Below are 24,281 nucleotides of genomic sequence, written 5' to 3'. Positions count from 1 at the left end.
CTATGCAAAGTATAGAATGTGCAGTACTGCCACTCAGTGTGTCAGGCAGCAGAAAAAAAAAAAGAAGGAAGGGAAAAGACAACAAAATAATAATAATAAAGAGGCAGTGCTCATGAACTAAGTATGACAAGGTCCCTCAACTCCAGTACAGGAGGAAGGCAAGGACGAAATGGTGCCCGCGGACGATAATCAGGGCAAAGGAACTGGGCATGTTGGCAGCAATGTAATTTTCTCTCGTCAGAATGGGGACGTGACACTGCAATTACTCCTATATCTTCTAATAGTCAACCAATCTGAAAATGGTCATGCTGTAAGAAAATCCCCAAGGTGGGACCCTACGGCTTCCAGTGTACAAGCAAAACAGGCCATGTGGCCTGGTGTGCGGACCTTTAAGGACGTACAGTGGAATCTCACTGATACGATTCAGCTAGGGATGGACGAATAGTGAATTTCAGGTTCAAAGCGAATCCGAAGCGAATACTAGTGATTTGGTCGAATAATTTCGAATCGTATAGTTAGAATAGTATTTACCGTATATTAAGAAGAAAAATGAGCATTTTTGTCATGACCCTTGCACAATATATTTAAGGATTGGAACTAGGTATGAGTGAATGTCACTTTTTTGGTTTGAAATGAAGCAGCCTTGAATAGTATCAACATTTGAATAGCAGTAGGGTGCAAGTTATAAGTGGACGTTACAATTTAAAAATTACTATACTTAGCGCATATAAGCCCACATAACACGCTTTTAAACTTAAAAAAAAAAATATCTACATTTAACATTGAAGTGTGGTTTCGCGGCACTGCAGATTCCCCCCCTGGATGGGTTGTTTCACGGCACAGCAACCAGACGCTGCAGTGAAACCACCTTTACAGGGGGTTATGTGTGGTCGAATGTATACATATATTCGTTCATTTTGAATACTTCGAAATTTTGAATAATCTAAATTTGTATCGAAGTGAATTCGAATACTATAATATTCGCTCGAATATTTGAAACGCCGGAATATTCGCCCATCCCTAGATTCTGCATAATATGCTTTTTGGCCTAATGTGTTTTTCTTTTTATTCCCAGCCAGCGTCCCTTCAAAACAATGCATTTCAATGTACTTAATGCGGTCACATTTTTGTAGGGGTATGCGAATATTCAAACTTTCTCACATTTTTCAAACAGCGTTTGCTATTCGATTCGATTCACACCGGAATTTCACTATTCCAAGTATTCGAACTTCCGGAAAATAAATATAACAGTTTAAAACAATGGAAAAAAAAATCATGACGACAAATCGGCATGCAGCGTGCTTGGTGTTGCCGTTTGGGGTGCCGACGTGCAAAACCGATAGCCACTTCCACCGGTGCTCTGAGCAGTCGCTGTGCAACGAGCTTGGTTGGGGGGGTCCGCTGCAGATGCGCAAAATGCCCATCCACGGTTCCGAGGATGCAGCGGGCAATGCAATTCGTTGCCTGCGATGAAGCAAACTGTGGCTTCTCGCATGTCTGCAATGTCCGCTAGCGCAATATTATTGCCTGCAAAGTTCGGATGCATCTTGTACATCAGCACTCATAGAGTTAGGCCTAGCCACAACTCCCGGCAGTAAGCTCGGTCGCAGTGTATGTGGCCGCGGTGCCCGATGTTTTTGAAGTGCGTCATGCACGATCGCGAGTACAAAGAGTAGTCCCGCGATGGTCTTCATCACGAGGTCCGAAGTGCTGATAATCAGAACCTCTAATCGCGGGTCCCACGAGTCAGTCGGTCATGGACGTGCGTCTGCAATGTTCGCGACGAGCACGGCGCACTATTGTAATCTGATGATTGAGGCGACTGAGGTTCCACTTGCAGCCGCCGAACTAAAGCATAATTATACGTCAACCTGTAAATAGAGAGCAAGTGTGAATGTGTCACTAAGTAGCGTGATTGTCGACAGCCGTGACCTCGCGACGCGAAAGCAGCAGATGACGCTCCCCCGGAGCGAGCATCGGGGCGAGGCATGCTGGAGCAACATGGCAAACACAGCCAATCGGAGGCCTCGAAGCGAGCTTTAAACATTTGTTTTTTACAGCGAAAGCTGTTATGAGATCATTTCAACGGCCGTTTTTGGTGGCGTAGTTGTCCGCCGCCGCCGGTGTCCGTAACCACTATCGCTCGAAATAAGAAAAAAAAACGAAATAAGAAAAAATTTCCAGGATGGAACGGGGTTCGAACCTGGGCCCTCTGCGTGGGAGCCCAGTGTTGTACCTCAGAGCCATGCCGGTGCTTGGAACTGCCTTGCAAAACAACGCTATACAGGCTTCATGTCCAGAAGGAACCACATTAACATATGTAATTTAGTGTGGTAGAAGAGTGAAATAACAACCACGCACCACACAACGCGAATTCTGTAACCAGGCGTCACACAATGCGAATTGCGCAACGAGTGGGCTGTTAGATGCCTCCAACCCACTGCAAGGGGCTCTGCAATAATTCTTCATCGTCATCAGGCACAACACCAACAAAGTGCGCATAATGCCTTACATGTTTTTAGCGGGTACCACGGCTCTCCGTTGAATGACGAAAAATGGCATAGTGGCTGCTTCCCTACTTCACAGAAATTATGATTTATAGCGCAGTGGGTTCCTCACAAGTGCACTTGCATTGGTTGCCAAGGAAGCCCATGAGGCCATCATCCATTTCCTCAGGGTCTCAATAAAGTTCTTCCCCCCTCTCTCTGTCTCTCTTTCTCACGTCAATGTATGTTATGCAGCATGACAGGAGAGTTAAATAGCGACCGGGCGTCACACAATGCGAATTACGTAACTGGTGAGCCGTTTAAAGCTTCCAACCCATTATAAAGGGCTGAGCCACAATTCTCCATCGTCATCAGTCGTCACGTTAACAAAGTGCACATAATGCCTTACATATGTGTAGCTGGAACCTCGCTTCTGCGCACAATGACGAATAATGGCGTTGTAGGTGCTTCCCAATTTCACAAATACAGTAGAACCCCGCTGTTACGTTCCTCACTGCTGCGTTTTCCCGGCTGTTACGTCGTTTTCCGCCGGTCCCGGCATAGCTCCCATAGGATACAATGTATTGGGAACCCCGCTGTTACGTCGTAACTGTCGGACCGTTCCCGTATGATACGTCGCGAAGTGCGCTCGGAGCCGACCGAGTGACTACCAAAGAGAGCGGCCATGGTGTATTTTCACGCAGCTTGGCCTCGTTTGACCGTAATATTAGCCGCATGAGAGGCGCAAGCAACAGAATCTTTCAATTGATGCAAACAAAAGCATGGCCTTCGAGATTCAAATTGCAAAGATGGCGTCTATGACGTAACTGCTCGCGAAAGCATGGCCTTCGAGATCGGCATTTACTATTGACAAAAGCATAGCCTTTGAGATTTGTATTGCACAAATATGGCGTGTATGACGTAATTGCTTGCGAAAGCAAGGCCTTCGAGATTGGCATTCACTTCTGCCATCGCGTTGGCGTAGACTCATCATCATCGTTATTTGTCGGAGAACGGGAGGAGTTCGAGCTGGTTGGAGCTCGCATGGTCGTGCGTGCGGTTCACGGTCGGACTCGCCGCGCCAGTCGTGATTGCGTGCGCTTAGTTCTTTCATGCCTATAGCTGTTGGTGTTAAAAAAATCACATACGTTGATTACGTTTCTGTGGATGAGGCCGTCCTAAGCTCCGCGTTTCTATCCATGGACTAGATCGCGGCTTAGCGCGCCAATTTTCGTGCTGCTCGTAAGAATTGAAATACAATTCTGTACCACTAAATATTTTGCCATTTCTTCTGTTTTTCGGCTCTTACGTTTCCCGCCTCTTACGTTTATTTCCTACGGTCCCTTCAAAAACGTATCAGCGGGGTTCTACTGTATTGTGATTTATGGCGTACAGTAAAAGCTCGTTAATTCGACACCCGTTAATTCAGAAATTCGGATAATTCGGACGGCTCTATTGGTCCCGGCCAAAGTGCACGTTAATCTATGGGACCAAACCTTCGTTAATTCGTCAGAATTGGGCTCCGCACCACTTAATTCGGACAAATTCTGACGGCTGCCGCTACACAAATGTGTGGTAAAGCAGCGCTGGCACCACTGGGGCGAAACTGAAACTTGAGTGACATCGCCATCGTCATCAACTAGTGGGGGCGATCGCAGCGTCACCGAACGTCGGCGTCTTCTTTCTTCGCTCCACTGCGCCTCCGACGCCATTTTCCCTTGTGTTGTGTCGGCACTGTCTCTTCTTGCGGAGTTCTTGTTTTTTCCTGTTGTGACCGTGTTTACATGTGAGGCTCGAGCATGCGGCAGTAGCCGACGGTGACTGCCCGACCTTCGATGCTGTCCTTCCCACAGATATGACCCTTCAGGACTACATCGCGATTGATGATTGTGTCGCCACGACTGGTCTCCTGCCCGATCAAGAAATTATTAATGATGTCGCGACCTCATCGCACCTCACAGGAAGTCTCGGAGGCGCTTTTGATATTAGAGGGCGTTTGCCTGAGCACTTCCGACAGTTTGCGTGCTGTTGGCCATTTGGAAAAGTTAAGAAAAATTGTAATGTAAGCCGGAATCTGCGTGAAAACGCAGACGACCATTACAAAATACTTTAGCAAATAAAGGTATGCTTCTCCAACATGATTTTAATGTTGTTTTTCCTGTTAATTCGTTAATTCGGCATTCGGTTAATTCGGACATTTTTTCCGGTCCCGTGAAATCCGAATTAACGAGCTTTTACTGTAGTGGGTACATTGCTAGTGTTCTTGTATTAGTAGCCCCAAGAGAGTTTACAACGGGCTCTAGAAATGCCGCTCTTCCAGCTTTCGCTGTGACTGTGCTGCGCTTTCCGCGCAGGCCTGGCATTTTTGTATGCGTCTTTCTCAATGGAGGGCCTACCTGAAGCGGGAAATTTGAAGACTGATAAATACTGTTCCCGAAGAGCCCAAAATGGCAGTGCCTGGTTGCGCCATTGCGGAGCTATAATGCGTTTAGAATGTAATTTAGAATATGCTTAGGAATCCTGTGCAACACTTTTTCTGTAATTTCGCTTCGAAGCACAGGCGTGCGCAGTGTTTCCCATTAGGAGGGCATGAGGGCAAAGTATCATCGCTGCCACTCCCCCCCCCCCCTCCCCCCTGTTGGCTGGGTAATGGATAAAAAAAATGAAAATGAAGTGATGACTTGATTCTCACAATGGCCTGCCTTTGGTCCCTGGCTTTCGGGGAGTAAAGATGGGAGGTAAAAAGTTCTTGGAATGCAACATCAGGGGCCTTCGGCTGCCATTACCGTCAAAAGCCTGCACGGACATAGCCACCGTATTTACTCGAATCTAGGCCACCCACGATTGCAGGCCGACCCCCGAAATTCGCAAGGCCAGCAAAAAAAAAGACTTACCACGAATGCAGGCCGAATTAAAAGAAGAAAACACCGTTTTATCGGCAGAAAACCCAGCATTTTTACTGCAGAAACGCACACTCCGTAGGCACATACTAGGTACGTAGAGTGGAACTCCGATTATACGACTTTGAGGGGACCACGCAAAACCGTCGTATAATCCGGGCGTCGTATAATAAAAAAACTAAAAATATTGGCAGTGGCAGTCAGCTTTGCCCAAAAAAGGGGAACAGACCACCTCAATAGCCCATGACAAGACCCTGAGGTTCTCCAAGGATGGCAGAGTAAATTATTTTTGAAAATGGCAGCTAATGGCAGCATTACTTAGTTAAATGAGGTGTGAGCGAGTCGTTATCCTTAACTTTAAGATATCGAATCCAACACGCATCTTTCTCCCGACAAATCGAGTCTGAAAAGTGCCTGCACATGAAAACGAAACCGAAACCGCGTCGGCAACATCCTCCCGTCAGAAGAGTCAGACAGTGTCATCGCCATCACATAATGACGACGGAGCACGAGTTTGCGTAGGATAACTCTATGCGTAGGATGCTTTCATGAGCAAATGAGCTGTGCGCATCATATTTTGTTCCCTTGTGAAGTACAACTGGTGATGTCCCGCTGTTATTATGAACGTCCACGTCAAGTGAAAGTTATTTTGCAGTGTAAAAAATAGCTGCGTCGCGTCCTTTTGTGTGCTCAAGGCCTGTGACTGCGAGTGCCGCAAACAAAGGCAGATCAGCTGTATGTCGACCAGAAAAAGTTTCCAATCCGGATCTCAAAGATGAGCTTTACGGCCAGTTGGAGCTTCTCCGTGTACTACCGTATAAACGCGTGTAAGGGCCGCACTTTTTTTTCAAGAAATGAGGGCCAATTTTCAGGGTGTGGCCCATACACGCGACATTTTTTTCTTTTAAGTAAAAACGCACCAGTTAGCGAACGAAGAGCGTTTATTGCAGTATACGACCTTTCTTGCGACATACGTGCTCAATCGTCGTCACTCAGCGAGTCCTCAGACTTGGAGTCCGAGATGAGATGGTGTGCTGCGAAGCGCCGTCACTCCACAAGCAGTCATCTTCCGTGCCATCCAAGCTGTTAGACATCCCGGCGACTTTAAAACTTCGGGACACAATGTCCGTCGACACCGAGCTCCACGCAGATAGGATCCACCCAAGTACAGTCGCGAAGGCTAGTCCCTTCACACGCAGCATGTCCGTTGTGAGTGCAAGACCATCATTCCGCACTTCAGTCACATAGCGGAGCAAGTCTCCTTCCAAATCGGGAAACTTGCACTGCTCTCCTCGGAAAGCGCGCTTAGTGCTGTTGGTGTTTCGCAAGGCTTCTTTTTGATCACACCAACGTCGAACACACTTCTCGTCAACGTCGAATTTTCTGCCGGCGGCACGTTTCCCATGCTCGAGAACATACTCGATCACCTTCAACTTATAGCCAGCAGTGTAGCTATTCAGGTACTTGCCCATCTTGCCAAAAACGTGAACGCCGTGTAGAAAACAAGCTAGTACGAAGGTCATCGAACAGTGCAGAAAACTACAGCAAATGGCTGGCTGAACTACACTCTAGCTGAACTGCACAAACCGAACAACGCGAACGCCATGACGCCATGCCAAAGTTGGTGATGCTAATGCCGATATGAATAGCGCCGATAGCGCGCTGGTATAGAGATCTGAGAAGCTAAAGATAAAATCCTGCTTTAACCTTTAGTTGGCGAGTCTATGAATACTAATAAAAAAGTTAAAATGTTTAGCCCACTTCACGAACATCTTAACACGAATAAAATCGAAAAATATATATATACATACTCTGGTGACGATGATGATGGTTGCGTTTCCTTGCGCCATCTATCGACTACGCCTAGAAGCTTACGCGCGCGTGCATTTTGAATATGTATTGGTTGAGGAAAGTGTGGGTGCGGCCCTTACGCGGATTTTTTTTTTTTAGAATATGCACTTCAAAAAAAACGGGGTGCGGCCCTTACACGGGTGCGGCCCTTACACGCGTTTATACGGTAGATAGAGCTTGTCTAGGTAACGACCCTGGATACGCATGCGATCGAGGCGCATCCTGAAGCGATCTTAAGCCAGGGAAACTGGATCAGAGAAGCGCATGAACTGCTTGGAGAATAAATTTTACATTCTAAAAAGGCATACTGTCTCACTCTCTACTTTTCTAACCAACAACCTAGGGGAACTTAAGTTCTTATTTTGCACTCGGGAATATTTTTGTCGGCGTCCGATTCGAACAAAGAAGGTGGTGTTTTCTCTCGGACGGAATCGAAAAGTCATCGTAAGATGCGGGATCGGCGTAAAATTGCATCGTATAACCAAGGTTTTAAATACATTATTTCTACGGGGGTTTTGCCGGGACCAAACCAATTCGTCGTAAAATGCGGGTCGTCACAAAACCGGGGCACGGATAATCGAGGTTCCACTGTAGAACGTTTATTCGTCGTCGTCACTACACTGCACGATCGCTTCCAGAAAACTGACCAACTCCGTGCTCGCACTGCTCGCGCCTCCGCCACCTCTGCGTCATGCGACAGGAGGATAGAGGGTGTCAAAATGCGTGGCATTCGCCGGTGCCGTAATCACGTGACCCGATCCACATTTGCCGGCGTGAAATCTCGCCGGCTTGACGACCCTCACTGCATGAACGTGGGACTACGAGATTTCAGAACAATGGACAATACGAAACAGACAGTGCTGTAGGCCTGAGTAGCATGGGGACCACCACTCTGCTGCTGAGCCTGAGCGACCTCGTCACCACGCAGCTACCGTAGGATGTCGCAAAAATGAGCCTCAGACGCGCATGCAGAGCCGTCTGCATACGGTAGCCTGAGATCGGTGCATGGTGAGCCGCCATGCCGCTAGCGCGGCCGGGCTTTTAGGTGGGTGGCGGCTGCGGTCAAATCATGGTACTCAAATCTAAGCCAACCCCCCCACTTTCGCACATCATTTTTTCTAAAAAAAACATTGGCTTAGATTCGAGTAAATACGGTAACAGGAGTTCCATTTACTGAAAGATCAACAGGGGTGCAGCATTCATGTATGAAACCAATCGTATCAGAGACAGTTCCATTTAAGCAGCAGTTATGTTTAAAGAGATTTTCATTTACTGAGTCTAACGTATACTGTGGCTGCTGTCTTAGTGCTGGCAGGCATCTTCATAGTGGCAGGCATCTTCAGATGCCTGCCACTATGAGCGCCTGATCGACAAGATGAAGAAAAGAAAGAAGAGAGGTCCGACCGCCATATCACAACCACCAGCTGTGCTTTCAAGTTGCGGCTTTACGATTTGCAGCGGGAGCTTGAACTGCTGCATAGCTCTAGCTCTTGAAACAGCAGTCACTTCTGAAGAATAGAAAGGAAACAACAATTATGGATTTCCTTCATAAATAAAGATTGTTCCAGAGGTGCCCCCACTCCTTTAATCATTATACGTAGTCCCTCGAGTTCAAATTTTTGCAATCCGAACTTGACTCCCATTCCCAAGGAATTCAAATCAACAGGTTTTTCACTAGATGATAATCCAAACAAGACAGAAGTCCTCGAGACAGAATGTTCGCACTCTACACTCTTATTACTACATAACAAGAGTGTCAAACAAATCCAGGCACACCTACCTCAGTCAGTTCATCTGGCAGAACGGAGTAGTCCACCTCGATGTGGCCTTCCCGCTCGTACACCTTGGTGATGCTGGCCTGGGAAGCGGCCACTTCGTCGCCTCCCGCTCCGTCGTCTGTCTGAGCCGTGGCGTCCAAGTCTTCAAGGTTCCCGCGCACCAGGCGCAAGGGAATCTGCTCGAGTTTGCACGTCTGGAAGACGCTATGGCGGTCCTGGCGCCGTTGCTCCTGACGTGCCTCAAGGGCAGTCAGTGCCTTTTGCACGCTCGCAATTTCCTTCTGCACGGCCGTCAGCCGCTTGCGGATTTCGCCCATGCTCTCCTCCGCGGCGTCTAGCTCCTGTTTCTTGCTGATCTTGTTGCTCTTGAGTTTCTCCAGAGCCTGCATGGGGTTGTAGTTGCAGTCACCCAATAAACGTCACCGAAGTCACAAAGGCAATATTTCTAGCCACAAAGGAGAATCCTTGAAGGAGTTAGTAATCCATCTTAGACAACACACAATTGCCCACAATTCGAGGCTATTCGAGGAAATAATTTTATTTCCTCAAATAAAATTATTTGAAAGTTTGCACCTGTCTGTTGTACACATCTTCTTCTTGTCCTCACGTTCTTGTGCTACCTTTTCTTTATACGGTCACCAACATCAACGTACTCCTGCTTCAGACGATAAGTACAGTAGAACCCCGCTGTTACGTTCCTCACTGCTGCGTTTTCCCGGCTGTTACGTCGTTTTCCGCCGGTCCCGGCATAGCTCCCATAGGATACAATGTATTGGGAACCCCGCTGTTACGTCGTAACTGTCGGACCGTTCCCGTATGATACGTCGCGAAGTGCGCCCGGAGCCGACCGAGTGACTACCAAAGAGAGCGGCCATGGTGCATTTTCACGCAGCTTGGCCTCATTTGACCGTAATATTAGCCGCATGAGAGGCGCAAGCAACAGAATCTTTCAATTGATGCAAACAAAAGCATGGCCTTCGAGATTCAAATTGCAAACATGGCGTCTATGATGTAACTGCTCGCGAAAGCAAGGCCTTCGAGATTGGCATTTACTATTGACAAAAGCATAGCCTCTGAGATTTGCATTGCACAACATGGCGTGTATGACGTAATTGCTTGCGAAAGCAAGGCCTTCGAGATTGGCATTCACTTCTGCCATCGCGTTGGCGTAGACTCATCATCATCGTTATTTGTCGGAGAACGGGAGGAATTCGAGCTGGTTGGAGCTCGCATGGTCGTGCGTGCGGTTCGCGGTCGGACTCGCCGCGCCGGTCGTGATTGCGTGTGCTTAGTTCTTTCATGCCTACAGCTGTTGGTGTTAAAAAAATCACATACGTTGATTACATTTCTGTGGATGAGGCCGTCCTAAGCTCCGCGTTTTTATCCATGACTAGATCGCAGCTGAGCGCGCCAATTTTCGTGCTGCTCGTAAAATTGAAATAAAATTCTGTACCACTAAATATTTTGCCGTTTTTCCTGTTTTTCGGCTCTTACGTTTCCCGTCTCTTACGTTTATTTCCTACGGTCCCTTCAAAAACGTATCAGCGGGGTTCTACTGTATTATCTGATCATGAAGAGGGCAACAGTGATCCTTATCTTAGACATGCCCCACAGTCTACACTAGAAAAGTTAATGTTTTTTTTTTTTTCTAAGAATAGACTAAGACAGTGCTGGAGCTGAACTGGTTACAAACAAGAGCATATGACCCTCTCCCTGTATCACACACCCACTGTGTGAACAAAAGGAGGACAAAGGCCACTGCCAAGAATGTGCATGCATGTGTCAGCAGAATAAATGTGATTCCAGTGCTGACATAGTGTCGTTCAAGGCCACATTACATTTCTACATTTCTCAGCCTGTGACTGCCATCCCAGCGAAAGCAGAACACTACAAACAACGACGTTCATGCAAGGCTGTGTGCCCCACCTGCATTTGCTCGTCGATGGAGTGCATCTGGGCCTGCTCGGCCTGCTTCAGGTTCTCCAGCTCCTTCTCGTCGTCCTCGACAGTCTTCTTCCACTTGCGTACGTTCTCGCCCGTGTCCTTCGAGCGCTCGTACTCGAGGCGGTTGACGATGCGGCTCTTCTGGTTCTCAAACTCGAGCCGCTTGCGGTCACGCTCCTGGGTGGCACGCAGCTCCCGCTCCTCGTACTGCCGGATGTTGTCGACGCCGATGCTGGCACAGAATTCGGTGAATACACGGTCCTCGATGCCGTTTTGTGCCTCCTTGAGCTCGTCCACCTGCAAAACACAGAAAGGCCCCATCACTGCTGATGCGAACGTGCTGCCACGTTTACTAGTGTAAAGCCTGCGCTTGTGGAAGGCCCTCCCCCTGCACTTCATAGTGCTAACATTTGAGAAAAAAAGGTGTCACTAAGAGCTATGTGCATGCCTGCATGCTGGTAAGTTTCTGGAAGCCACTAGTAGATGGCACCAACACGTTTTAAAAATTTTCACTAGCCACAAGACGCACCTCAAGTGTGACATAAGTGCACAAGTGCACCTCAAGAACTTTCTCAAGTGTGATCACCAATTCCATAGCAGGAGAATCTTGTCAAACAAGATTGCGAGTGCCATGCAAGTAGTGGTGTACATTCTGACATATACACAAGTGCCAGCGATTACTCTGTGCAACGCGCCAAGTGGAAATCACAAGATACATTTGACTTGTAGATCAGGCTTCCAATGACTGATAACTAAACTGAAAACAAAAAGAAGCGGCGTTACCCGTCTGCTAAGTTATCAAACACAGTGCATGCGTGGGAAAAGCACCGCGCCACTGAAAAACTGTTCGATTCACTTGCCGCAAAATCCAAATGCAACTTCTTTGCTTCAACGTTACTGAACATGCTAAACACTAACTCCAAGCAGCTCTGGAAATTTATCAACCCAAGCACATCTAAAACGTTATCACTCTGTGACAAAAATAATCAACCCATTCCACTAAATGATACTGCACACATGTTGAACACCATGTTTTGTTTGGTATTCACTGAAGAGCCTGATAGCGAATTGCCCTACTTCTCCCCGATTGAATATCCGGTAATGCAGGAAATCACCTTTGAGGCTGCTGGTATCGCTGCCTTAATCGACAGCCTAAAGATGACATCATCAGCTGGCATAGATGGCATCAACACCAAAACACTAAAAAGTACAAAGCCAATCACTAGGGGTGTGCGAATATTCGAAATTTCGAATATTTTTCGAATAGTGTTTGCTATTCGATTCAATTCGCACTGGAATTTTGCTATTCGAACTATTCGAACTTCCCAAAAACAAATACAGTCAACGTCCGATTGAAAGCGACCTCCTCAGATTTTCAATATGCTTCACCTCATTACACTCTCGTATTGCGGCAAAGCTGCCTTTCAAGCTCTGTTGCGGTCGAACTTTGCCAAGAGACAGTCAACGTCCGATTGAAAGAGGTCCCTAGATTTTCAATATGCTTCACCTCATCGCACCCCAGTATTGAGGCAAAGCTGCCTTTCGAACTCTGCTACGGAGAAAATGCTGGTTCCAACATGGAGATGAAAGATGTGTCAGCGGTGGGGGCTCAACTAATGCCGTTTTCGACCTGAAATTTGGGCAAGAAGTCCGAAAAATGGGAAGCCGAAGCTTTTTAGCATCCAAAATTTCAGATGTTCTTATATATCGACGTCTACGAGGCAGATTTGGAACTCCGGACTTGAAGGGAGCACACCCTTGTCTGCCACATCAGTTGGGCTTCCACAGTAGTTGAAAAAGGAGGAGAGGCTGAGATAATGGCATGTTTGCCTATCACGTGTAAAGTGTTGTCGGCAACACTTTGGCTGCACCAAATCATGTACATAAATACAGTTCGGCTTCTACGTTGCCTCATTCTTGATAAGACAACTATGAAACACCACCCCGCCAGTGCTTCATAAACCTAGTGAAAAGAAACACTTTCATGTTGCTATCTTGTAAGAATATGCTTAGGAATCCTCTCTAACTTTCTTTTCTGAATTTCGCTTCGAATTATACGAAAAATGTTTGAGAAATATTCGAAAATTATTCGAAATTATTCGATTCGATTCGCACTCAATCTTTATTATTCGAATTCGCTTCGCACCCAAAATTTTGCTATTCGCACAGCTCTAATTTCTACAATCTGACCTCAGTCAAATTGAAGATTGGTGCCGCAAGTGGCTCATGTCTTTAAACGCATCAAAAACCTCCCTTCTCACCTTTCATTGAAAGAAGTCATACCCTGCTCGCAATTGTATATGTGGCTCTTCAATATCCACTGTTAACACCTACAAGTATTTAGGAATTAATCTCACTTCTGTAGGCTTGTGCGAATAGTAAATTTTAGGTCCGAAGCGAATTCGAAGCGAATAGTGATTTGGTCAAAGCGAATTTCGAAGCGAATTCGAATAGTTTATATCACATATTATAAAGAAAAATGAGCATATCTGTCATGACCCAACTAACCAACCAGCGCGATATTTTTAAAGTTGAAACAAGGCATATGCATATGCCATTCTTTTTGGTTCAAAGGAAAGTGGAAGCAAGTTTGAGTAGTAGCAGGATTTGACTTTCGGTAGAATGCAAGTGATAACCTGTGAAATATGTTACGTTTTAAAATATACAGTACTTGGAGCATATAAGCCTGTGTAACAAGCTTCTAAACTTAAAAAATGATGAATCGATGTGAGGGTAACACAGTAAAACCTCGCTAATTTGCTCTCTGTTATTTCGAAAACCCGCATAATTAGAAGGATTTCTGCGGCCCCGTATTTTGCAATGTAAATGTGAGTGGATAATTTGAAGCGGCGGTCAGTACCAGCTCGATTGATTTGAAAACTTTGGGTGCCATGTGCCAATTCCCCGATCCCGATTTAGCCGCAAATCTGCAGGAACGATGGCCCTTAGGAGCCACAAGGCAATGTAGTGTAGCGATACTGATGAGTGACAAGTGAAGCATCCCAGCCTCGCTGCTGCCAGCACAAGGAAAAAAACGCCAGGCCTGCGCTGAAACCACAGCACAGTCACAGCGAAAGCTGGAAGAGCGGCGTTTCCAGAGCCCGTTAAGTTCTCTTGGGGCTACAATACAAGTACACTAGAAAGGTACCCACTACCCCATAAATCACAATTTTTGTGAATTTGGGAAGCACCTACTAAGCCATTATTCGTTATTCTGCGGAGAAGCGAGGCACCAGCTACACGTCTGTAAGGCATTATGTGCACTTTGTTGACGCGACGACTGATGACGATGAAGAATTATGGCTCAGTCCTTTGTAATGGGTAGGAATCTTTAAACGGCCCACCAGTTATGTAATTTGCATTGGGTGACCCCCGGTCGCTATTTCCCTCTGCCGTCATGCTGTATAACATACGTTGACGTGGGAGAGAGACGGGGGGGGGGGGGGGGGGCGAAGAACTTTACTGAGACCCCGAGGAAACCTATCATGGGCTTATGGGCTTCCTTGGCAACCAATACAAGTGCACTTGCGAGGAACCCACTACGCTATAAATCATTGTAATTTTACTGAGACCCCGAGGAAGTGGATCATGCGCTTATGGGCTTCCTTGGCAACCAATACAAGTGCACTTGCGAGGAACCCACTACGCTCTAAATCACTGTAATTTTTTAGAAGTAGCGCAGCAGGCACTGTGCCATTTTTCGTCATTCTACGGAGAGCGTTGATACCTGCTAAACGCATGTAAGGCATTATGCGCACTTTGTTGATGCTGTGCCTGATGACGATGAAGAATTATGGCAGAGCCCTTTGTAATGGGTTGGAAGCATTCAACAACCTAATCGTTGCGCAATTCGCATTATGTGACGCCTGGTTACAGAATTCCCGTTGTGCGACGCTTGGTGCTTATTTTACTCTTCTACCACGCTATATTGCATATGCTAATGCGGTTCCTTCCCGAAATGAAGCCTGTATTGGACCTTTTCGCAAAGCAGTCTCAAGCACCGGCATGGCTCAGAGGTTGAATACTGGGCTCCCACGCAGTGGGCCCAGGTTCGAACCTCGTTCCATCCTGGAATTTTTTTCTTATTTCGTTTTTTTTTTTCTTATTTCGAGCGATACTGGTTACGGACACCGGCGGCGGCGGACAACTACGGCGCCAAAAACGGCCGGTGAAATGATCTCATAACAGCTTTCGCTGTAAAACTAAATGAACGGCGGTCTTGTGGTCAGCTGAAATGTGTACCTGCGGAAAAGACATGCTTCACTGCAACGCAGCGGTGACACACGGGCAGCATGACGCATGCGTCTCTCAACGTCAGCGCGTCATCGTTTCTGGAAAAATAGAGAAATTAATAAAGGGCGGTCTGACGAAATTCGCGATGTATGCGAACCTCCGACTGGCGGTTGTTCTGGCAATTTGAGCACTTGCACTACTGGCAGAGTACTTGCCTGCAACGCCTACTTCGGAAACTCAGTTCGAAAACTTCAATGATCATCTTTTCCAACCAGAACACATCGTGAATTCCGTCAAACTGGTCATTATTAAATTCTTTATTTTACCAGAAAGAATGGGCAAATGGCCGCATCACGACGCGCTGACGCTGCGAGGAGCAGGTGACGTGCTGCCTGCGTGTCGCTACTGTTTTGCAGTGAAGCACGTCTTTTCCGCAGGCGCGCATTTCAGTTGGCCACGTGGATGGATGGAAGAACTTTATTGTTTGTCCGGCAGATTAACGGCCCGGGCTCAGGTCTCCCATGTCGGGACGTCAAGGCCTTGCCTCTCCGCCGCTTCACGGGCCTGCTGGACTGCCCAGAGTTGGTCGGCGAGCTTGGAGCTGCGCAGAGCGGCTTCCCACCTCGCCGAGAGAGCATCGGGATTAATACGTTTGGCTTTAGCCTCGCATTCCCAGAGCATATGCTTAAGCGTAGCTGTGTCTGTCTGGCAGACCTTACAGATGCTGGTGTTATAGATCTCAGGGTATATTCGGTGATATAGCAGTAGATTAGATACTGTTTCTTTTTTTTTTTCTCTCGTGCGCTGGCAGCAGCGAGGCCCGCCGTTTCCCCGGTTTAGCGGCAAAATTGGGACCAGGTATTGCTGGAAGACATAACCCTCGTAGCCGCAAACTAGCAGGCACAGCAAACGACCACCTCTGATTACTTCCAGTAATTGAAAGTTCCTTGCATCTCGCTTTTTCTATGTTTGGTTAATTCAAAAACCTGCTTAATTAGATTTTTCACAGTCCCAGTGACTTTGAATTAACAAGGTTTTACTGTATGTTCATTTAATCTTGAAGCGAGGCTTCGCGGCAATGCGGACATCTCCTGAAAAGGTGTATTCACGGTATAGCACACCCCCGCAGCAGTGAAACCACCTTTACAGAGGGTTACATACGGTTTATATATGTCTATTCGTTCATTTCGAATACTTCGAAATTTCCTAGAATTTAAATTCGTTTCGAAGCGAATTTGAATACTGTAATATTCATTTGAATATTCGAACTGCTCGAATATTCGCACAAGCATACACTTCTGACCTATCATGGCACACCCACATAACCAGCATTACAAATTCTGCTAACCGCGTTCTTGGTTTCCTGCGACGTAATATCCGATTAGCACCCCCCTCAGTCAAACTTCTAACTTACTGCTCCTTAGTAAGGCCAAAGCTTGAATATGCATGTGCCCTGTGGGACCCATACCAATACACTCAAACCTCATTATAACGAACACGGATATAACGAATTATCAGTTATAACGAAGTAAATGAAGAAGTCTTGTAATAGCTACAGTGTTACAAATAAACGTTTATAACAAATTTTCGGATATAACGAAGTTATTTTCATGGCAGATGCGACTTTGTTATAATGAGGTTTGAGTGTATAACCACATTACCATGCTTGAGCCAGTACAGAACCGTGCCGTACATTTCATTTTTTCGTACTATTCCTACAACTCTAGCTCATCGAAACTCAAATCCCAAGCCAACCTTCCCAGCCTTGTATCACGCCGTCGAGTCGCCCGCCTTTCTCTCTTTCATAAGTTCTTTCACAAGTCCCCCCACTCCGATCTCATTGCTCCCGCACGTCGCCACCCAAGCCGGACCAACCATGAAAGGACCGTATACCCCCCTCAAGCTCACACTGTCTCCCATGCCTCCTCATTCTCCAATCTGACATTGAGGGACCGGGATGACCTTCCCACCAAGGCAGTGCATCATTCCGACCTAGCCATCTTCAAACGCATCATAGAAGAACTGTTTTTGTAGATATGCCCAACCCTCATGTAAAACCCCTTCCTTTAGGGGCCTTTCAGGTATCATAAATAAATAAATAAATAAATAATTAAATAAATAAATAATTAAGTGCGCATGCTGCAAACAAGTCACACTTGTTTTCTTTTCTTCTGAACACAAGTTCAACCAATAAGGAGTCAAATTCATGACCAACAGATTTTGTACTGCGTAATTTTTCAACATTATTACCATGTGACAATACACATATGCAACAAATGCAACTGGAAAACAGGATGGATTAACAAGATGGATCATCGTTTCTTCACAAATTGCAAAGGGGAATGCTATTTAAAGTATACTCCACATTTCAATAGAGCTGCAATGCTAGAGGCTCATGTTCTTAGATTTAGGTGCACATTAAAGAACCCCAGGTAGTCAAAATTTTCAGAGCCCTCCGTTAGAGTGTCTTTCATATCATACAGTCAACTGCTGATTTTTCGGACGCCCGATTTTCCGGACATGCTCGAAAATTCGGACACTTTCGCGGCACCGTCATCAGCACCATAGACGTCAATGTATAAGAATGTCCGAACTTTCGGACGCTGGAAATCTTCGGCATGTGATTTTTCGGACTTTGTGCCCAAACTGCGAGTCCGAAAGGCATTAATTGAAGCCCCCACCTCTGCCGCGTCTATCATCTCGTAGGTTCAAACCAGTGCTTTCGCAAGTCGATCTGTTTGCGACAATAGCAGAGTCCGAAAGTCAGCTTTGCCGCAATACCGAAGTGTTATGGGGTGATGCAGACTAGAAATTCAAAGCGGCCGCCATCACGGCACCATGCGGCAATGTCTTTACGGATAAGTACCGCAAATGCATGGAGGCGTGATGGCGGCAGGTGGCAAACTCGCCAGTATGGCTTAATCGCTGACAACCCTTATGACAAGCATCTGTTAACTGCTCGGTAGTGCATGTGGCCTAGCGCGGTTGCATGCGTACTGCACACATTTAATAGGCGAGAACCCAAACGCGCCGCGTCGCCATTCATGGTGCCTCTTTGTGCAAGACTGCTAAATACGCCGCACAGACGCTGTGCGCCGCCTTCATGAACGAAATCCACTCACCATTTTCGTGCCCTTGTGCGGTCAGGAACGAAGTGGGCATCACAAGCCCTTTCATAACAAATGCGTGTGTACGGTACAGCAACAGTACAGTGATGGTGTCAGCTTAGTTGGAGATGTATTGCACTCAACTACAAACGATCCACTTCACACTGCAGCAAATGCTGTGGCGTATCGCAGAGATTCGGCGAGGTGTGTGCGCATCGTTTACGTGCGCACACGCATCAGGGAAAGCCGGACGAGTTGTCCGCTCTTCCGCCACAATCTTTCGTGTTCTGCGTCATCGTTTCCGAACGCTCCATGCGAGAGAGCCGTAATCTATTCCGCGCATTGCTGGTATCAGCGGCGCTCATCACGAGACACAAATTTGCAAGTGGCGGTTGGCATGTAGTTAAGCGGGGTTCGCAGCAGGTACCGAATGTATTCGCGAGAGCCTGGGCGCGCACCTAAATGCCTGATAAGTGTGCTGGGAGGCATTAAAGCTATTTCTGACTTGGCTGTGGCGATTTGACCACTTGGGCGGAATAAAAAAAAATGAATTCGCTTTTTCAGACGATTTCACGGTCCCTAGGGAGTCCGAAAAAATCGGACGTTGACTGTATTGTGGTTTTGGGACATAGAACCCCAGTAGTTATTACTTAAAGTACACTCTCGCACACAAATCCAATCACTGACCTGCGCTTCCTTGGCTCGCATCTCCTCTTCGAGCTTCTTCAGCAGCGGATCCTGCCGGTTCAGCTCCTGCTCGAGGCGGGCAATCTCCTTCTCCAAGTTGGCCATGCTCTTGTTGCGGATGTTGTCGCGGTCCGTCACGGAGTAGCGCACGCGTGTCTCCAGGCCCCGGATCTGCGACTGCAGCGTCGTGAGGTCCGACTCCTTGCGGGTGCGCTTCATCATCTCCTTCAGCTCCTCGGTGAGCTTCTCCTTGCGTGCCTTGAGCGTGTGGAAGGCCTTGTCGTCCCAGCGGCGCGCCCGCTTGGCCAGGTCTGTGCTGCCGCCCGAGATGAAGCCGTTCTTCTGGTAGTACGTGCCGTCCAGCGCCACTGCGTCATACCTGGAAGCCACACTGTTAGTGGTGTTGGCCGCAAAGAGACAGGCATTAGCAACGACACCCTCTTGTTCTTCAGCACTCCACATAGTCCACACAGCCAACGCTTTGTTTTTAGTCCGTACGAGATGACGAAGTAAGACGACAAACTACTCTTTCTGCAACTTGCATGGATCAATGAATCGGCCAATTTGCTTGTAGTTGCAGCTTTTGCATGCAATGCAAACATGGCCTGCCCGTGAGCCACACCTCTGCAGAGCGAATTTAATTTTTATCACCATTTCCTGCAATACGAAGAGGGTTATTAAATGTGTACTGCCGTTTTACTGCTATTATTGGAAACATTATTGGAAACATTTCGGTGCGCACATTACAGACGAAAACGAAAGGCGAGGAGACATACGGGCGCGAACTCACAACTCAGTTTATTGAAGGAAGTACACAAAATATACAGTCGATCCCGGATATATCGAACTCGGATATATCGAATTATTGGCTATATCGAACAGTTGAGAAATCCCCTTGAATTTCCCATGCAAAAGTATGGGGTTGGTGAGCACGTATATCGAACTCCCGCACAGCAAAACATCCGCTATATCGAACGCTGCCCCGCGCCGAAGCCCAGAAAGTGCATTTTTCCTAACAACTGTTGATCATTTTTGGCCGCGTTCTTATAAGTTGCAATCCCTCGTGGCGCGCAGGTGACGAAATTACGTTGCTCTAGTTCGTTGCGCAGTGCTTGCCAGTTCAAACTTCACCGGTATATGACGCGCGGTCCGCAGATTTTAACGCATGGGCTAGTGTTTTTCAAAGAGGCTGATTGCCGAGGGCACCAAAATGAGAATTCGAAGTGACTTCGCAGTCTTGTTGTAATGTTTGCATTCCCTTCCTTGTCTCTTCGCGCGCAATGGCATGCGGGCCTGCAAAGCATGGCCTTCGAGATCCGCAACCTCGTGACGTATTTTTAGTGTTTTCGGTTTTAAAACGCTGATCTCAGAGGCTACGCTTTTTTTAGCATTTCTCACCAAAGTAGCGGCTGCCTTCTGCAAAGCCACAAGTGCCATCGGTATCATCAACATGTCGACGGTGGAGAAATGTTTCTTCGTGCAGCGTTGTCTCTTGCAGAATGTGTACTGTGTGTACTTCGCGCTTTGTTCTTGATAAATCGTCATTCGGGAGTCGAACTAAACATTATCCCGCTCGTAGCGATAAAAATGATGACTGGTGCTTGAAACGACGTCAAGTAAAGTACCGTCGTGCACTGTTTCCTTACGGGCCTTGGTGCCAGGTGACGACTTCGGGCGCGTCATGACCGCCGACTACGGCGTACGGTGCGTCAGTGAATTTTGCGACTTAGCGTTTCCGGGCGCCGTATCAGACGGAGCACAACGAGTGATTTCATCGGTGCAGATAACGACGTGAATGTTTCTTACTGCATCGATGCCGAGATCATAGCTGACGTTGCCGGTGCTGCGGAAATGGACCAGTGCGGTTTGAAGATGCCAGCAGCCGCTGCCACCGCTAAACCCTTTACTGCGCTGCAGAGCTCGCGTCAGCGTTCAGCGTCGATCACCGCTGTTGTGGCGGAAGGTGCTGAATTTACTTATTTGGAAAGCTTCAATAATATTGACGATGACTTGATGAATTCACGGCGCGCAAGAAGCAAGACGAATTGTATAGCGCAAACGGGGTACTTGGACACACAGAGAAAATGAGGACAGGCGCTAACTTCCAACTAGCCCAAGCCAATACCCTTCTAAGGCAAGAAGCAAGACAAGTTGACGGACTTTTTTTCATGCGAAATAAAGTGCGCTAACTTGCAAAAGAAGTTCTCGCCTTGTTTTTTAGCATACGTGAGCGAATCGTCATGTTCGCGCTTTTGACGATTTCAGAAAACTGTGTCGAGGCCTGCAGTGCTTTAATTAACCCTGTAAAACCCAGTGTATCATATATGATACATTAAAAATAATGCCTCAAAAGAGGTAATAAGCCCGTCAACGCTTCATGGAAAAGCCATTATTGCATATTTAACATGTTATAATGAAGTTACACTGAGGTATTCATTTATTCAAATTAATTAATTAATTTTAATTAAGCGTAATTAAGTTATGGTCGAAACAAAATTTCACCCTTTTTTTTCTTAAAATCAACTCTACACGAAGAGTAAATATAGTGAGTGTTTTTTCACAATTTTTCTGAAGGCAGAACGCCTTTTGGGCATTACAGGGTTAAAGCCTTAAAGACGCATATTTCGTATTTCGAATTATCGATATATCGAACTATTTCGCGATCCCCTTCGAGTTTGATATATCCGGGATCGACTGTATAACCCAGGGTAGCTCAAGAGCGCATGTGCGTAAAAAGAATCAAACAGACAAGCAAAACATAAGGAAAACAAAAGGAAAACAAAAGAAAAACAAAAGAAAAACACATCATGACAGTAATTTTGCAGAAGTGGTATCTACAACGTGCAGCAGGTTGTAAAGGTCAAGTGCTACTCAAAAAGGTGAACTCCTTGTCTGTTAGTGCAATCGATGGGCTGCTTACGCATTTATCAGCGCACCTTCTAATATGAAAAGCTTCAACTATTTCCCGACTGCTAGTCATTCTCAGCGTTAAAATGTGAGCCCTGGCCCTCAGACAGTTGAAAACTACTGGCGAGACTCGTGGAGAGCTAAATAATTTAATATAACAGCATTTCTGCTGTTTCAGCTTTGATTCCCCGTCATACAGCATCGTGACGTCATAACTTTGGAGGTGGTCACAGGTGTCATTACGAGGTTTTGGTGCTCTCTTCAGCTCACCGGGCTTTCTGCTACACTGGCACACTGGCCCTCAAAACGAATAGCAGCGTAACAGGACACGCGTGCCAAAGGGAGCACCGAAATGTCGTAATGTCCTGCTCCAATGCGACTACTTCCAAAGTTGTGACATCAACATAACATAATGAAAAATAAAGAAGATATCACATCAGTATGCCTTCAAGACTGAAGACAAGTTAGCCTGGAGTCCGGGCTAATGGGCACACAGGTTATTCCTTTGACATGGCAGAATTGTCACGTGATAGTGACGATGAAGTCGGCAGTCACACTAGTAGAGACGAAACTATTTATTACGCGTACTTTTGCCCAGAAAACTAAGTAGGGTAACTTAAAGTACAAGCAATTAATGCTGTGCACTGATAGCAGCGATCACAGTTGTTGGCTGTTGGCAGTCTCATCGTCGGCGGAACGCATCGTCTTTCATACACAATTCATCAAATATTCCAGCGTTATTGCTGGTGCTCGCATTAGCTGTAAAATGAACTCAACTGCTCGTGTCATGCGCACAATCTAATCGGAATAGTCCGAAATAATCTAAAAATTTTGCAAACATGGCAGTGTGGCCTGTGCCAAGCAGTGTTAACAGCTCTTTTGGGTGAGGCACAAAAATGAAGAAATAAGTGCATGTGACATTATTTTATCAAGTATAACCTGCACAAAAAATACAGAAGACTTGGGGCTAAAGTTGAGAGAAAAACACGACTTCCGGTGTACAAGGTGACTTCACTGCAGTGCTTCACAGCTATGCAAGGAAGCTAGCTTTACGACAATACGCGGGAATCTTTTACATAAACTTTTTTTCTGCGGTTCGTTGTTAAGGGTACGGGTTATACGCGAAACAAATTTGGTATCCGTAATTCCAGAGGCATTTAGCATATGCCACACATTTTTACCTTGACACTCAGCCCGAGGCGTGGGATAGAACTCATTTTTTGCTACACTTGAAGCCACCAATACTCTGTAATAAGACGATGGTGATTCTATCAGCACTGAAGCCAACCTAAAATAGCAGACCTATGGAATCTGGCTTTGAAATCTATGTTGCACCTGTGACTCGTTACAAAAAGCACCAAGAAACAGCAACAGAATCCAACATTAACGACCTATGCTAAGTTCAGCTCTTAAATGCAAATGTTAAATGAGCACTAGCAAACCTCAGGTTCGTATTAATAATGGCAACTAAACACAACGAAAGGAAAAAAAAAAAAAGAAGTGGCTGAAAAGGAACACGCCATACCAGGGCATCTAACTGATCCTGGTATCGGCAAACCTGTAAGGATTTAAATGCCACCTGTGAGCTGAGAGCAATGGTAGCCAAGTCCTATGGCCCGGAATGCGGTTGAAACAAGGCAAATGGGAGGCACAGACATCTCTATGATGGTGCGAGTGTGTGCGCGCGCATGATATAGATCCCCAGCCATCGACAAGTTACACTCTGACAAGCGACAAATCGGTGAACATCTTAACCACGTTTTGTGCAGCATTGTGAAAGGAACGTTACACCATTCAGGTACGCTTAGAGGTTGGTTTCCAGCCAGCAAGAATGGACTGTCAACACCTCTGCAACTTCCAAAGCAGCATGTACAGTACTTCTTTGCAACGGTAACTGTCCGCCACCTCCCTTGCGGGCACAGACATCATGAGCAACACGTAAAACTGCTCAAATAAGTTCGTGTTGCTGCTTAACAGACGAAATAACCAACACTGTATGTACAGAATGAAATATGCACAACAAACCGTGCAAACACAGCTTTGACAACTTTCTTGCTAGGCTTAGCTTGTTTCGAAGCATGGGTGTGGTCGAGGGCTATCTAGATGATCAGATTGACAGTTTAGTTTTTAAAAGGTGCTGGCAACATATTGAAACCAAGTATTAATATTTCTGCTTCACTCAGTGACCAAATCGTTACGCAGTCATGAATCTTGAGTCCAAGTTATTGCGCGGTGCTGATCATTTTGCCCGAGATAGTGGTCGCCTGATACATTAAGTTGATGGAACCAGTGGTGGTGCAGCTGCCCAATTAATCGGGTATATCCTACCGTATTTGCTCGAATGTAACGCGACCACGATTGTAACGCGAGAGGTGACATTTCAGTGCC

The 24,281-nt window shown here is 46.5% G+C and overlaps 1 protein-coding gene across 2 annotated transcripts in view; it reads right to left on the bottom strand.

Annotated features, from left to right (window-relative positions):
* LOC119395744 (structural maintenance of chromosomes protein 1A) overlaps window positions 1-24,281 on the bottom strand; it is a 56,307-nt gene that overhangs the window by 10,470 nt on the left and 21,556 nt on the right. The window contains exons 9-11 of one of the 2 annotated variants that reach the window (XM_037662746.2): window positions 18,987-19,377; window positions 10,942-11,256; window positions 9,018-9,398 (exon numbers count right to left, since the gene is read on the bottom strand). In XM_037662746.2, the coding sequence (XP_037518674.1) occupies window positions 9,018-9,398; window positions 10,942-11,256; window positions 18,987-19,377 (1,087 nt within the window). The remainder of the gene's footprint in view (window positions 1-9,017; window positions 9,399-10,941; window positions 11,257-18,986; window positions 19,378-24,281) is intronic. The other variant, XM_037662747.2, reaches the window with a different exon arrangement.

This window comes from Rhipicephalus sanguineus, chromosome 6 (genome assembly GCF_013339695.2).
Source record: "Rhipicephalus sanguineus isolate Rsan-2018 chromosome 6, BIME_Rsan_1.4, whole genome shotgun sequence".
NCBI lineage: Eukaryota > Metazoa > Arthropoda > Arachnida > Ixodida > Ixodidae > Rhipicephalus > Rhipicephalus sanguineus.
This window is presented reverse-complemented; position numbering and strand designations above follow the sequence as displayed.